The sequence below is a fragment of the Lucilia cuprina genome, chromosome 5, assembly GCF_022045245.1.
Source record: "Lucilia cuprina isolate Lc7/37 chromosome 5, ASM2204524v1, whole genome shotgun sequence".
NCBI classification, from domain to species: Eukaryota; Metazoa; Arthropoda; class Insecta; order Diptera; family Calliphoridae; genus Lucilia; species Lucilia cuprina.
This window is the reverse complement of record NC_060953.1, coordinates 50,936,033-50,951,338: the sequence shown is the minus strand read 5'-3', so window position 1 is coordinate 50,951,338 and position 15,306 is coordinate 50,936,033. Positions and strand designations below refer to the sequence as shown.

General features: G+C 27.8%; 4 protein-coding genes across 4 annotated transcripts; 3 read left to right on the top strand and 1 right to left on the bottom strand.

Annotated features, from left to right (window-relative positions):
* Window positions 1–287: 287 nt before the first annotated feature.
* Window positions 288–2,876, top strand: LOC124420162. The gene has a single exon (XM_046952288.1). It carries the CDS (start codon window positions 1,532–1,534, stop codon window positions 1,826–1,828), a length of 297 nt encoding a protein of 98 aa, XP_046808244.1. The 5' UTR covers window positions 288–1,531; the 3' UTR covers window positions 1,829–2,876.
* Window positions 2,877–9,250: 6,374 nt separating this feature from the next.
* On the bottom strand, window positions 9,251–9,613 carry LOC111687484. Its single transcript, XM_023449926.2, has one exon. It carries the CDS (start codon window positions 9,611–9,613, stop codon window positions 9,317–9,319), a length of 297 nt encoding a protein of 98 aa, XP_023305694.2. The 3' UTR covers window positions 9,251–9,316.
* A 1,851-nt stretch (window positions 9,614–11,464) lies between these two features.
* Window positions 11,465–12,306, top strand: LOC111687488. Its single transcript, XM_023449928.2, has one exon. The coding sequence runs from the start codon at window positions 11,652–11,654 to the stop codon at window positions 11,943–11,945; it is 294 nt and encodes a 97-aa protein (XP_023305696.2). The 5' UTR covers window positions 11,465–11,651; the 3' UTR covers window positions 11,946–12,306.
* A 2,211-nt stretch (window positions 12,307–14,517) lies between these two features.
* Window positions 14,518–14,990, top strand: LOC111687481. Its single transcript, XM_023449923.2, has one exon. The coding sequence runs from the start codon at window positions 14,646–14,648 to the stop codon at window positions 14,934–14,936; it is 291 nt and encodes a 96-aa protein (XP_023305691.1). The 5' UTR covers window positions 14,518–14,645; the 3' UTR covers window positions 14,937–14,990.
* Window positions 14,991–15,306: the final 316 nt, after the last annotated feature.

Genomic DNA, 15,306 nt, shown 5'->3' with positions numbered 1-15,306 from the left:
TATAGAAAAAGTCTCCTTAATGAAGACATTATTTCTATAGAAAAGGTCTCTTTAATGAAGACAGAAAAAGTATCTTTAATGAAGACACTTTTTCTATAGAAAAAGTCTCTTTAATGAAGACACTTTTTCTATAGAAAAAGTCCTTTTAATGACGACAGTTTTTCTACAGAAAAGTCTCTTTAATAACGACATTTTTTACAGAAAAAGTCTCTTTAATGAAGTCACTTTTTCTATAGAAAAAGTCTATTTATTGGATAGACTTTTTCTATAGAAAATGTATATGAAAACATTTTTTCTCTAAAAAAAGCGGACATACTTTTTCTATAAACATAATATCTTTAAGAGAGAAGCTTTTTCCAGAGAACGGATAGCCAACATAAACACTTTTTTCTTTAGAATAGTTTTCTTTCTACAATAAATATCTTTGTAACAAAGACCTTGAAATAAGTCACATGCAAAGAATTAAATAAGATTCTGACTTTCCTTCTGTTAGGAAATTCCTGGCAAATCATATAAATAGAAGAAAACATGTTTGATCATGTCTAAAGAAAAATCATAAATTTTCAAAATAGTTCTCTGTACACAAATGCAATAGGTGATAAAATTTCTGTTTCGTATTTTAATCCTTTTATTTGTGAAACTGTTTTGAAAACAAGATTTTACAACGAAATACAAAAAAATACATTTAAAATAACAAGAGGATTAAAAAACTTGATATAGTTTTTATGGACTGAGATTAAGAAAAAAAAAGAATTACATACTACTTACCACATATGTTTGCAAACAACTGAAGATAGACAGTGTCATTGACAGGTAATGTAATTGTAAATATTCAACAGGTATACATAAGTATAAGTTAAGTAGAGAAGGCTTGATTGGCAAGAGTATTGCATATTTTTGAGCAATTGCAATGACAAATTTATGCAAAAATTTTAAATGTGATTTTTATAGGGTGGATAAGTGGTATAAGGAATTTTATTAAAAAATCGTAATTTATACAATTTACAAAAAACAAACTGAACAACAAAGTTCGATTATACTTTGTCTTATCAGTAGACATAGCACCAACGGCAACTAAAAATTTCCTTTAAAACATGTCATCTTTTAATTAATTCTGCCTTAGCCTGCTGGCAAATACATTTATTTTAGACAAAACTGAACATGTTTTGACCTTTGAGTTGTTAACTGTCCACAAAATTTACCACAGCTGCATTTTTAATATTTATAATGAATATTTATTGAACTAGTTTAGTTAAAACATAGACTATGTTTAACAAAAAACGGATTAAGAATGAATATTTATGACAACTAAGAAGGTAAGAATGAAAAGTTTTTTAGGGAACACACAACTTGCTGAAGAAACTAACCTGTACCTGAATGGACTCTAACCAACTATCAAACCTAAACAGGTACAAATCTTCACGAAATCTTCTAAACATATATAAACCTAAGATTGCAACGCTTAAACATCATTCTCATTTGAGATTACAAACTAATAACAATACAAGTTAATACATTCATCAGTTCAAATATGGAGTCCAAATCAAAATCTACCGTTAGTTATACATTATTCTTATACCGTGAAGAATTACGACGCAATCAAACACGTTATATACGTTTGAATCGTACGAAAATTTCTCTCACCGATAAATTGATTTCAACAAGCGTACGCAATTTGGAAAAATGTTCAATGGAAGATTTACATGCCATCAATCGAGAAATTTTATTCAAAAAGAAATTGAAATATCAAGTGCAAAGGATTAGAAATTTAGAGAAGCTGGGTGTGAAAAATGTTAATCCAAATCAATTGCCTACAACAGAATTGTGAAACAAAGACTTGATTAAAAAAAGGATTAAAGCTCGATAAAAAAAGATATAGCCAAGCTGTATGAAAGGATTTCGAAAATCTAATCTTAAAGTTATAAAGGACCTGGAGATTTAAGTATTCCAATAAATGGTGGCCAAATTTAATAGCAATTTTGCTTGGAAACAAAGGTTTAACTATAGCTTTCTATAGTGGACACAAGGAAACAATAATTTCGGAAAAAATTATAATATTACATATTTTAATAAAAACAACAACATAACACATCATTTTTTATTATTTTTTTTTTTAATTAATAAATAGATGAGAACAAAGCACAGACTCTCTTCGAAAATTTGTGTTTATAAGGAAGAAAAAATAGTTTAATTAAACAAGTCTGTTTGTTGAATGAGATTTATCATTAAAAATATGTTTTCCATAAAAAGTGTCTCTCTTAAAGGGGCCCCTACTAGGGATAGAAGAATCATTTTCTCTAGAAAAATTGTTTCTGTTTTAGAAAAAATGTCTCCACTAAAGAGACGTTTAATACAAAAATTGTACCTCCATTAAAGAAATTGTTTCTATAAGAAAGGTGTCTCCATTGCGTTCGTTTTTTCGACAGAAAGAATTTCTCCATTACAGAGTATTTTTCTATAGAAAATGTGTCTCAGTTAAAGAGAGTTTTTCAATAAAAAATGTGTTAAAGAGAGTTTTCTTTAAAAAGTACATATTTTAATGAGACGATTTTATAGGAAAAGTGTTAAAGATACCATTTCTATAAAAAGAGTGTGGCTTTATTAAAGAGAATTTTTCTATAGAGAAAGTGTCTCTATAAAGAAGACTTTTTCTAAAATAGATATTTTCTATGTGACTCTTTTAAAGAGACTGTTTATGTAGAAGTAGTGCTTCTATTAAGGAGACTTTTTTGTAGAAACAGTGTCTCTATTAAAAAAAAAACTTTCTCTTTAGAAAAAGTGACTCCCCTTAAAGAACTCATTCTATAGAATAAGTGTCTCTTTTAAAGAGACTTTTTCTATAAAAAGGTGTTTCTCTTAAAGAAATTTTTTTATAGAAAAAGCGTTTCTCTTAAAGAAACTATTTCTATAGAAAAAGTGTCTCTCTTAAAGAAACTTTTTCTATAGAAACTGTGTCTATCTTAAAAATACTTTTTATGTAGAAATAGTGCCTCTATTTAAGAGACTTCTCTGTAGGTGTAGTGTCTCTATGAAAAAGACTTTCTCTTTAGAAAAAGTGTCCCCTTAAAGAGACTTTTCTATAGAAAAAGTGTATCTCTTAAAGAGACCTTTTTATAGAAAAAGTGTCTCTTTTAAAGAGACTTTTTCTATAGCAAAAGTGTTTCTCTCAAAGAAACTTTTGCTATAGAAAAAAATGTCTCTCTTAAATAATCTTAATGTGTCTTTCTTTAAGATACTTTTTCTATAGAATAAGTATCTTTCTTTAAGAGACTATTTCTATATAAAAAGTGTCTCTCTTAAAGAGACTCTCTAGAGAAAAAGTTTCTCTTTCTATAGAAAACGTGTCTCTCTTAGATAGACTTTTTGTATAGAAAAATTTTCTTTACAAAAAACTTTTTCTATAGAAAAAAGTTTTCTACTAGAGAGACTTTTTTCTTTCTATTGAAGAAACTTTTTCTAGAGAAAAAATTTCTCAATTAAAAAGACTTTTTCAATAGAAATAGTGTCTCTATTGAGAAGACTATTACTTAAGTTAAAGTCTCTTCATTTTCTTTTGTTATAGAAAAAGTTCAAAAAAAGGTTGCTATAAAAGAATTTGTTTCTACAGAAAAAGTGTCTTCATTAATGGGACTTTTGATGAAGAAAAAGTTTCTCCATTAAAGAGAGTTTTTCTATAATAAAAGTGTACCTATTAAAATGGCTTAGAAAATATATTGCATGACAAATTTCCCTAGGGCTACTAAACCCTTTTGTCACTATCAAATCGTTCAAAATCTTTCTCTCTCGTAATGACAAATACAAATACAATAATACAGCAATAAAATTAAACAGTTTTAATTTACCAGCAAATAATGCTGCGTTGAACATTTCACTGATTAATTTTTTTTACGCACTCAACAGATTATTGACTTTTTAAAGGTCATATATAGTAATATGTATGGTCGTACCAACCAAGATGATGATTCTGATAATAATGTTAAATCCGTTAATGTAAATTCTGTAAAAAGAAGTGATGAAGAAGATGGAAGAAAAAAATCCGGTATAAATACACAGTGAGATCATTCAACCGGATTACTGTCAATCGAAATAATTGTTCAACTGAATGTAAACAAGTTTCTTTTTTGCAGCTAAAATAAGTGAAGAAAAACGCATAAAAATGAAAATAAAAATGCAGTAATGTTGCTGCAGAGATATAAGAATAAGAATAAAATGAAACCATAGAAATGGAAATCTTTTTTAAACTATTGTGATTATTTATAACATCCTTGTAACCATTTTTAGAACTTATTGTGTTCGACCTAGAATGGCATTATATGGTTATTGTTGAATCAGTTTAGAAAAGAGATGATCTGAAACTTTAAGGCGATGTTGTTGGGGAAGTGAACGGAAGAGTAAAATCTATTGACTTTGTATTGGCGCAAGCGCAAAGCATTCGTTTTTTTATGTTTGAAAGTTGGAGTTGTAGTTTTGCTTTTAACTGAAAATATCGGTTTCATTTTGTTCTATAATTTGGATTTCTTAAACTCTTTTTTTTTAGTGCCACAATATTTCATTAAATCTTAATTAAACTTTAAACGAAAATAGAACTGAATTCATTTAATTATAAATTCAATTAAAATTAACACATTCACCTAAAAAAAAAAACACCGAAACATTGCAAGTTTTATTTTAAATGTATTTCAGTAATTCACTATTTTTTTTTCATTTGTACATTTAATTTATCTTATTTAACTTTATTAAAGTTCCAAATACTATTGATTTCAAGGCCTAAAAACAGATATAATAAAAACAAGTTATTTAAGCTGAACAACTTTTTTTATTCACTATGATCAATTGCACCCCAAATAAAAAATGCCGATAACAAGTTAAGAACAAGTTATACAAACAGTTGAAGCAACAACACAAAAAAATTCACGCAAATAATTGTTAAAAAAAAAAGAAATAAAATAAAATAAAATTAAATAAATTTTTAGTTAACTAAATCAAGAAAACAAAAAACCTAAAGACTGCTAATAGTATTGAGCTGTATGTTTAATTTGAAAGTAATGTTATTTTTAATGAATAAAACAACAACAACAACATCAACAAATTGTTGTTATTGCAAGTGGCAACATTCAAAAAATAAACAAACAACTTAAATTTAACAAAAACTCACAAACATTTTCATTTTTCAGAAGCCGGTCCGGTCCGTTTGCCATTAAATTTATAATAAATTTTTTTTCTGCCACAAAAAAAGTATCGGTCAGTAGCACCACAATGAAAACATGAACAACAACAACAACAATAACAAACTAAAACTGGCAGACACTACGCAATTGTTGCTCTTCTCATATATTGCTACTGTTTGTTATTATTGTTGTTGGTGGCGGCTGCTAATGTTGTTGTTGCTATTGGGTTTTTGGGTTTCACCACATTTATTTTGTTGTCATGATGCCAAAAGGCATCATTATTAACAACATCATCATTATCATCATCATTGTCGTGTCTCGCTTTATGCCATTTTTGGTAACCATCGTCCACCAGCAGCAATAGCTATAACAACAACAATGATTATAATTTCATTAATAGATTTCATCCTCTAATTATGGATCGATTACAGTTACAACAACATCACGAGACATCATCTATACAAAAACATCAGTAACAGTTTTGGAAAAAAATATATATAAATAAATATTTATTAACAAATGTTACTTTGATTTTATGGTTGTTAAATATTTTTAGTTTTTTTCTATTAAAACATCTGTTTTCTTGTTTATTTATTGTTAAATTAAATGTTGCTATTTTTATACCTTAATTTTTGTACTCTATACCACAATTGTGGTTGCACAATGGAAAACCTCTCATAAAACTTTTTTATATCTTTTACCAAGACAATTTTTCTATATATAAAAAGTCCGTTGTAAAAAGTCATATTTTTCTATATTGGAGACACTTTTTCTACAGAAAAAGTCTCTTTAATTGAGACACATTTTCTATAGGAAAAGTCTCTTTAATGGAGACACATTTTCTATAGGAAAAGTCTCTTTAATGAAGATACTTTTTCTATAGAAAAAGTCTCTTTATGGGAGACACTTTTTCTATAAAAAAGTCTCCTTAACGGAGACACTTTTTCTATGGAAAAAGTCTCTTCAATAGAGGCACTTTTTCTATAAAAAAGTCTCTTTATTGGAGACATTTTTTCTATAGAAAAAGTCTATTTATTTGAGACACTTTTTCTATAGAAAAAGTCTCTTTAATGGAGACACTTTTTCTATAGAAAAAGTCTCTTTAATGGAGACACTTTTTCTATAGAAAAAGTCTCTTTAATGGAGACACTTTTTCTATAGAAAAAGTCTCTTTAATGAAGACATTTTTTCTATAGAAGAAGTCTCTTTAATGAAGACACTTTTTCTATAAAAAAAAAGTGTATTTAATGGAGACACTTCTTCTATAGAAAAAGTCTCTTTAATAGAGACACTTCTTCTATAGAAAAAGTCTCTTTAATAGAGACACTTTTTCTATAGAAAAAGTCTCTTTAATAGAGACACTTTTTCTATAGAAAAAGTCTCTTTAATAGAGACACTTTTTCTATAGAAAAAGTCTCTTTAATAGAGACACTTTTTCTATAGAAAAAGTCTCTTTAATAGAGACACTTTTTCTATAGAAAAAGTCTCTTTAATAGAGACACTTTTTCTATAGAAAAAGTCTCTTTAATGGAGACACTTTTTCTATAGAAAAAGTCTCTTTAATGGAGACACTTTTTCTATAGAAAAAGTCTCTTTAATGGAGACACTTTTTCTATAGAAAAAGTCTCTTTAATGAAGACACTTTTTCTATACAAAAAGTCTCTTTAATGAAAACACTTTTTTTATAGAAAAAGTCTCTTTAATGAAGACACTTTTTCTATAAAAAAAGTGTCTTTAATGGAGACACTTCTTCTATAGAAAAGTCTTTTTAATGGAGACATTAAAAAGAGACACTTTTTCGATAGAAAAAGTTTCTTTAATGGAGACACTTTTTGAATAGAAAAAGTGTCTTTAATGGAGACACTTTTTGAATAGAAAAAGTGTCTTTAATGGAGACACTTTTTCTATAGAAAAAGTCTCTTTAATGGAGACACTTTTTCTATAGAAAAAGTCTCTTTAATGGAGACACTTTTTCTATACAAAAAGTCTCTTTAATGGAGACACTTTTTCTATAGAAAAAGTCTCCTTAATGGAGACACTTTTTCTATAGAAAAAGTCTCCTTAATGGAGACACTTTTTCTATAGAAAAAGTCTCCTTAATGGAGACACTTTTTCTATAGAAAAGGTATCCTTATTGGATAAACTTTTTCTATAAAAAAAGTTTCTTTAATGAAGAAAATTTTTCTACAGAAAAGTATCTTAAATTGAGAAACTTTTTCTATAGTAAAAACCTTGTAAATAGAGTCGATTTTGTATTCATGAAGGTACTGTCCTTAAAGCTACTTCTTCTATAGAAAAAGTCTTTTTAATGAAGACACTTTTTCTATAGAAAAAGTTTCTTTAATGAAGCCACTTTTTCTAAAGAAAAAGTCTCTTTAATGGAAACAGTTTTTCTACAGGAAAAGCCTCTTTAATAGAGACACTATTATTGATGAAGGCTGTCTCCATTTGCGCATCTTTCCTATAGAAAACGTTTCTGTATGAAGACAGAAAAGTTTCTCTTTAATAGAGACACTTTTCTGTAGAAAAAGTCTCTTTAATATAGAAAAATACACTTTTTTAATAGAAAAAGCCTCTTTAAAGAAGATAATTTATCTGATAAGTCTATTTAATGCAGACAGTTTTTGTCTCTTTAATGGGGAAAATGTTTTTATAGAAAATGAAGTTTTGAATGAAGTCTCTATAATGAAGCTACTTTTCTATAGAAAAGTATCCTTAATAAATAAACGTTTTGTATAGAAAACGAAAACACGTTCTATGGGATCGAAGTTTTCATTCAAAAGTTTCTTTGATGAACACACTTTTGCAATAGAAAATTCTATTTAGTTAGGACACTTTTTCAATAGAAAATCTTTAAATGAAAGCATTTTTTTTCAAAGAAAAAGTTTCTTCAATTAACATCCTTTTGCTTTAAAAAAGTCTCTAAAAAACAAATCTCTTAAATAGAGACACAGTTTCTTCTCTACACCATTCTCTTTAAAGTAGGGTATTAAAATTTCGTCTTAAACATAAACATATGCAATAAACTTAAATTGTTAAAAATCAGTTAATTACAGCTATATCATTGACAATAATCGTTCATCCCCTCCCTGTTTCACAGTCAACTTTGTCATCACTGTAATTTTATATGTAAGACTGTCTGTCAGTCTCTTTATTGCATTTGTTTGCATGTAAGTTTGAATTTCCATTTAAACAATTTCTTGTCATACATCAAACTAATAATTATGGTCAATTCATTAAAATCGTTTATAGTCAATTGTCTATGCATTTCTATTAATCGTTTATTGTTGTTTTTTTTTCGTTTATATAAATGAATGAATTTATAATTATATATAAATACAAAGTGTTAATATGGCGTTTTAATTAATTTATAAAAGAAGCAAAAGAAAATTTGTAACGTTTAAAGTTGGTGGAAAAACAAATTTCTCTTTTATACAATTAATTATTAATAAAATAAAATTTGTTTATTAATTAAAGAAAATAATCAAAAAAAAAGGATTTAAATTTTCTTTCCAGTTTGGTTATGTAAACAAATTTTAATACAATTTATTATTAAATGTTTAATTAGTTTTTTGGAAAGTGTTATATTGATTATAAAACAAGTCAAATGATGTTGGAGAAGATTGACTATCAGGTTGTATCAACATGATGGTAAATATGTCATATTATCAAATGTTCCTATAGTCTTCCAAAGTCTCTTGACTAGACCTGTTACTAGTCCATTGTGTGTAGTTCTGAAATGTTGTAATTGTTACAAAAATCTCTAACTTCATTATACTAATGAAAAGTTTCATATATTTAATAACAAAGATGAACAAGTTTCATTAGCTGTATGAAAAAAATAGCTTTAAGTGGAAAATTTCTATTAAATACTAATAACTTCATAAAATACAAAAACAACTTTTTTAATTTTTTATAATTTTTATTACCAAATTTTCATTCTAATATTCAATTAGATTTTATGAATTACATTTTCTTTTCAACAAAAAAAATAAATTCTTTGTCTTTTTTCTCAACTCTAAATAGTACAAGATATTTCAGCACCTCTATAGTAAAGATTGTCATATCTTCTTTAAGTGCCATTCAAAGCAAAATCGAATAGTTATGCCAAAATCCAAACGAGCTGTCAACGCTTTGTATTTAACTGTTCACAGCTCCGTGGACGGTATTTTATTGGGATTAGCATTTTTCACCCCCAATTTCTCTAACTGCTTGCTGCGTTGTATTTGATATTTCAATTTCTTTTTGAATAAAAGTTCCCGATTGATGGCGTGTAAATCTTCAATAGAACATTTTTCCAAATTGCGTACACTTTTCGATATAAGTTTATCGGTGAGAGAAATTTTCGTACGATTCAAGCGTGTAAAACGTGATTGAGTACGACGCAGTTCTTCACGGTACAAGAATAAAGTATAACTAATGGTAGTTTTCGATTTAGAATCCATTTTAAGATTTTTAAATTTTTTAAAAATTTGTAGTTATGTTGCTTAGTTGAGTTCACTCGAGAGAATGATGTTGCAATGACAAGTTTCTCTCTTTATATACATTTCAAATACTACCTATAGTTGCCCTTACCTAAAATCAGGTAAATTTTTAGTTTGAACTTTTTTGTGTCCTTTAAAAAATAATTTCATTGCTAACCTTTGAAAGGTCATAAAAGTTCATTCTTAATCCCTTGGTTTACATCTTAAACGCAACGTTTAGTTAATCGGGGTTATAAACTGCTTGTGCGTTTTTAGTTAAAACAAATGTTTAAGGAAAAATTTCGCCATTTGTTTGAAGACATGTTCAAACATGTTTACATTAAATGTTTATATAGTTGTTAAAGGGTTAAAATGCCTGTCACCAATCACTCTGTTCCCAGTTCTCTTCTATGAAGAATTTTTATTTACTCTTTTCAGCATAAAAAAGAAAGGGGATATTTTTCTTTAAAAGAAAACATCTCTTTAATGAAGTCTTCTATATAAAAAAATTGTTTCCTTCTAACAGGACGAGACTGTATCCTGTCTATTAAAACATGTTTTGTAATTTTATTTAATATAGAAATTGTCTTCCAAGAAGAAATTTCTTATATAGAAAAAAGTTTTTTCTATATAGAATAAAAGTGAAGTCATATCTTCTATATAAAAAATAGTGTCCTTCTAAGAGAACAAGACTGTGTCCTGTCTATTAAGACATTTTTTTCTAAATTTTATTCAAATTGTCTTTTATGATATTTGTTCTATATAGAAAACGTTTTTTTTTCAATAAAATAAAGAGTATTTTCTATTAAAACATATTTTCCTTTAAGAAGTCTCTCAAAAGAAGAAACTTTTTCTATATGGAGAAGTTCATTGTCTCTTATAGAAAGAAATTTCTTTTAAGTAGACATTTGTTTCGCATAGAAAAACTCAAAAATGTTTTCTATATATAAAAGGTCTATTTAATAATAACACATTTTCTATATAGAAATATGCTCATCTAGGGAGACACAGACTCTTCTAAAAAGCCACATTTTCTTTTCTATAAACACATTTTTTCTACTTTTTGTTCTATATAGAAAAAGTTTCTTCAATAGAAGAATACATGTAGTATCTTTTATAAAGAATTGTTTTCTATATAAAAAGTCTCTTAAAAAACTTTTCCTTTATGGAAAAAGTCTCTTCTAAGAAGAAACAAAGTTTTTTCAAAGAATAGAAAAAGAACTTCTATAAAGAAGTTTTTCTAAGAAAAATTTTTTGCATAGAAAAGGTCTCTCCAATAATGAAATGTTTTCTATATAAAAGACATTTATTTTTGTCTCTACTTTAAAGGCACAAAAATACTCTATTTAAAGAATATACATTTTCTTTATAAAAGAAAAAGAAGACACGTTTTTTTATGAAGAAACCTGTTTTAGGAAGATTCTCATTTCATATCAAAAATTTCCTTTAAAAGATAAGAAAATACTCTGAAAGGACACACTCCTCTAGGAAGACTTTATCTTAAAAGAGAATTCTCAAATATACATAAACCAACTATTAGTTAATATTTTGAACATGTTTAGACAAGCAGCATTTAGTCTTAAGGTAATCCTTCAGTTAAGCAAATTAAGCTGAAAGATATTATTGTAAATCACAACACACACGCATGCTTGAACGTTGATGCAACTGCATGACATTTTTGAAAAACCCTCAATAAACTAACACTGTTGACATATACCTTACTGTTACAGTAATATAGACTAATTTTAAAATGTTGTATTAGTTAAACAAACGGATTAAACCCAATAAAAAATAGGATTAAGAATGAAAACTTTTTAACACACGCACATTTCAGGATTTCAATGACTTACAACACCAAAAAAAGAACTTATGACTACCTGCATGAGTCTAAATCATTATAATACAGGTAATTTATTTACCTATATAAACTAATAATATAAAGTTCTTAAGCTACATTCTCTCTTGAGAAAAACAAGAAATAACACGTAAGTTCATCAACTAAATATCGACTAAACTAAAAATGGAATACAAATCTAAAACTACCGTCAGCTACACTTTATTCCTGTACCGTGAGGAATTGCGTCGCTCTCAATCACGTTTTACACAATTGAATCGTACGAAAATTTCTCTTACCGATAAATTGATCGCGAAAAGTGTTCGAAATTTGGAAAAATGTTCTATAGAAGATTTACACGCCTTCAATCAGGAAATCTTATTCAAAAAGAAATTAAAGTACCAAATACAACGCAGCAGACATTTGAAGAAATTGGGATTGAAAAATGTTAATAGTAAAATATCTTCAACGGAATTGTAAATATTTTTGAGGTCTAATTGAAATCAATAGAATTGAAAAGAACTTATAAAATGTTTGACAGTAAACTACTACCATGGAGTCCACGGAAAAGATGCAGTATTCAAAATTATGAGAATCTTATGGAAATGTGCAAACATCAATGAAGAACCATTATGGAGCATGAACTTATCTAAAGAAAGTTTAAAGAAAGATCTGCGAAAGATCTTTAATTAATAGAATTTAAATAAAGATATTCCTCAATATATTTTTAAAATTTGTATTTTCAATTGAGTTAATTAAAATTGAGTTAATTAAAATGTTTAATATACACTAGACTCGCAATGGGCTACACCATGACTTATATTATGGTTTACCATACAGACTGGACTACAGGCTAGAAAATAAATTATACTATGGGCTAGTCTATAGAGTAGACTATAGAATAGACTATAGAACAATAGACTTTTGGCTAGACTGTAGAATATAATATAGGGAAGACTGTAGACTAGACCATCGACTAGATTATAGACTAGACCATCGACTAGACCATCGACTAGACTATAGACTAGACTATAGACTAGACTATAGACTAGACTAGACTATAGACTAGACTATAGACTAGACTATAGACTGGACTATAGACTAGACTATAGACTAGACTATAGACTAGACTATAGACTAGACTATAGACTAGACTATAGACTAGACTATAGACTAGACTATAGACTAGACTATAGACTAGACTATAGACTAGACTATAGACTAGACTATAGACTAGACTATAGACTAGACTATAGACTAGACTATAGACTAGACTATAGACTAGACTATAGACTAGACTATAGACTAGACTATAGACTAGGCTATAGACTAGACTATAGATTAGACTATAGACTAGACTATAGACTAGACTATAGACTAGACTATAGACTAGACTATAGACTAGACTATAGACTAGACTATAAACTATAAACTATATACTTCAATTTAGACAAGTCTAGGCTATACTCTGGACTATTGACTAGACATCAGACAAAACAATATACTATATTAAAGACCAGGTTATACAAAAGACTGTAGGTTAAGCTATAGACTGGATTAGACTAGAGCGTAAACTATGCAGTTGAATTTAGTATAATCCATAGACTACATAGTAGACTAAACCAAAGGCCTAAATATGGACAAGACTAAAGCTATAAACTATAGTCAAGCCTGTAGCTAATAAATTAAACACAATCTTATACATATATTTTAAAAAAACATTTTATTTATTCATATATTTCATCAAGTAACCAATCCGCAAATTGTTCATTGTCAATCTCATTCAAAAGTTGCCCTTCCACAAATCCTCCATCGTTTCCAGATGAAAGTCCAAATAAGTAATTATAGCTTATTTTCAAAGATTCTTGAGTTTCCACATTTGGCTATTAAATTCCAAATTCCTGTATATAACTTATTCTTAGCTTGATGTTGATGTTTTATTTGGGTTTGGATTCTTCATACCCAACTTTTCCAATTTCTTAATACGTTTCATTTGATTTTGTAATTTCTTCTTAAACACCAGCTCCCGATTGATGATCATCAAATCATCCATTGAACATTGTTTTAAATTGCGAACACTTATCGTTATCAGTGAGCGTAAGTTTTGTACGATTCAAAGTTTTATAACGGCACTGAGTTCGTTGTAGTTCCTCACGATAGAGGAATAAAGTATAACTGACACTGCCTGAATCCATTTTACGAGAATTGATCGAGTTTAAAAATAACAATTTGATGTTAACGCTAGTTTAGCTTCAGAGATAATGATGTTGGTGCGCTCAAGAACTGAAGTATTTATACAAAAAAATAGTACCTGAGATTATGTATATTAGTTGGTGTTATTAAGTAGGTAGTGTTGTTTATGTTTCAAGGATCAACATTAACTAATTTTAAGTGTGTTCTTTAAAAGGGTTAATATTTAATACTCTGTTTTATTATTACTTAATCCCTTAGTTAGTTAAACTGTGGTTTAAGTGCACGTGGGCTTAATCCATTTTTAGAAAAAAAGGTTGTATTTACATATGAGGGTTAGCTGTAGAACATTTCTGTTATGCGTTAAATTTTCTTAAAAAAAACTATTCTTTGCAACAATTTTGATGAATAATAGTTTGTAGGAAACATTTGTCCATTTCACCACGGTGTTGTATGATTGTATCGAAGTATGTCGTAATTTTTTATTACTAATTTGTTTTTGTTTCAAAAAGTTTTATTTGACAATTGTTTATGACATACAACGCTACAACGATACGACATCGATTATGAATCGGACAATTGTTTTATAGTACTCATAGAATAAGCTATTCTATAAATAATATGTATGCACACCCTTTTCTATAGAAAATATTGTTGTACATAGTTATTTTGTGGCATGTCTAAACATGCCACAAAATAACTCTAAATTTCACTCATTATATGTTTTAACTAAAAACACACACGAACTTTACAACCATGATTAACTTAAAGCAAAGTTTATGTTTAAACAAAGGGATTAAGAATGAAGTTACCTGATTGCAAAAAAGGACTGAGAAGGGTAACTAAACGCCCTCCAGAACAGGTAGCCTATTGTACAATAACTTCTAGAATTGTGTATATAATTTCTAAAATCTTCTCACTGAAACATCATTCTCTTTAGAGATCTCAGCTAAATAACACCGCAACAAAGAACCTTTAAGACATTTAATAATGGAATCGAAAACTACCGTTACTTATACTTTATTCCTCTATCGTAAAGAATTACATCGCTCTCAATGTCGTTATAAGACTTTGAATCGTACAAAACTATCTCTTACCGATAAATTAATTACGAATAGTGTACGCAATATAAGGAAGTGTTCAATGTCAGATTTGCAAGCCATCAATCGGGAAATGGCTTTCAAAAAGATATTGAAACAACAGATAAAACGTATAAGGCAACTGGAAAAGATGGGTATGAAAAATGTCAATCCAAATAAACTACCATCAATGGAGTTTTAAAGAAGTAAAGCGCATGGAATTATAAATGATATGTATGGATTCAAGGCGATATTATGTACTGTGGCAGAATCATCATCAACCTTAACGGATTTATCTGAAAAAGATAAAGGAAATCTAAAGGAACTGGCGTAAAAATGAAGATAAATTTAATCAAATTGAAAGAACGCAATTGTAACGTATTATAGATAAATTTAAGAAATAAACTAAATTTTAAACAAACAAAATTAATTTTATTGTTATTATTATAATAAATAAACTAAGTTAATTATTTGAGCTATAGCTATACTATAGGAAATCCGACTAAAAATGATTCCTTCCGCTATAGCTTTCTTTACAATACATCAATGTAAAGCTTTTAATTGTAATTTTG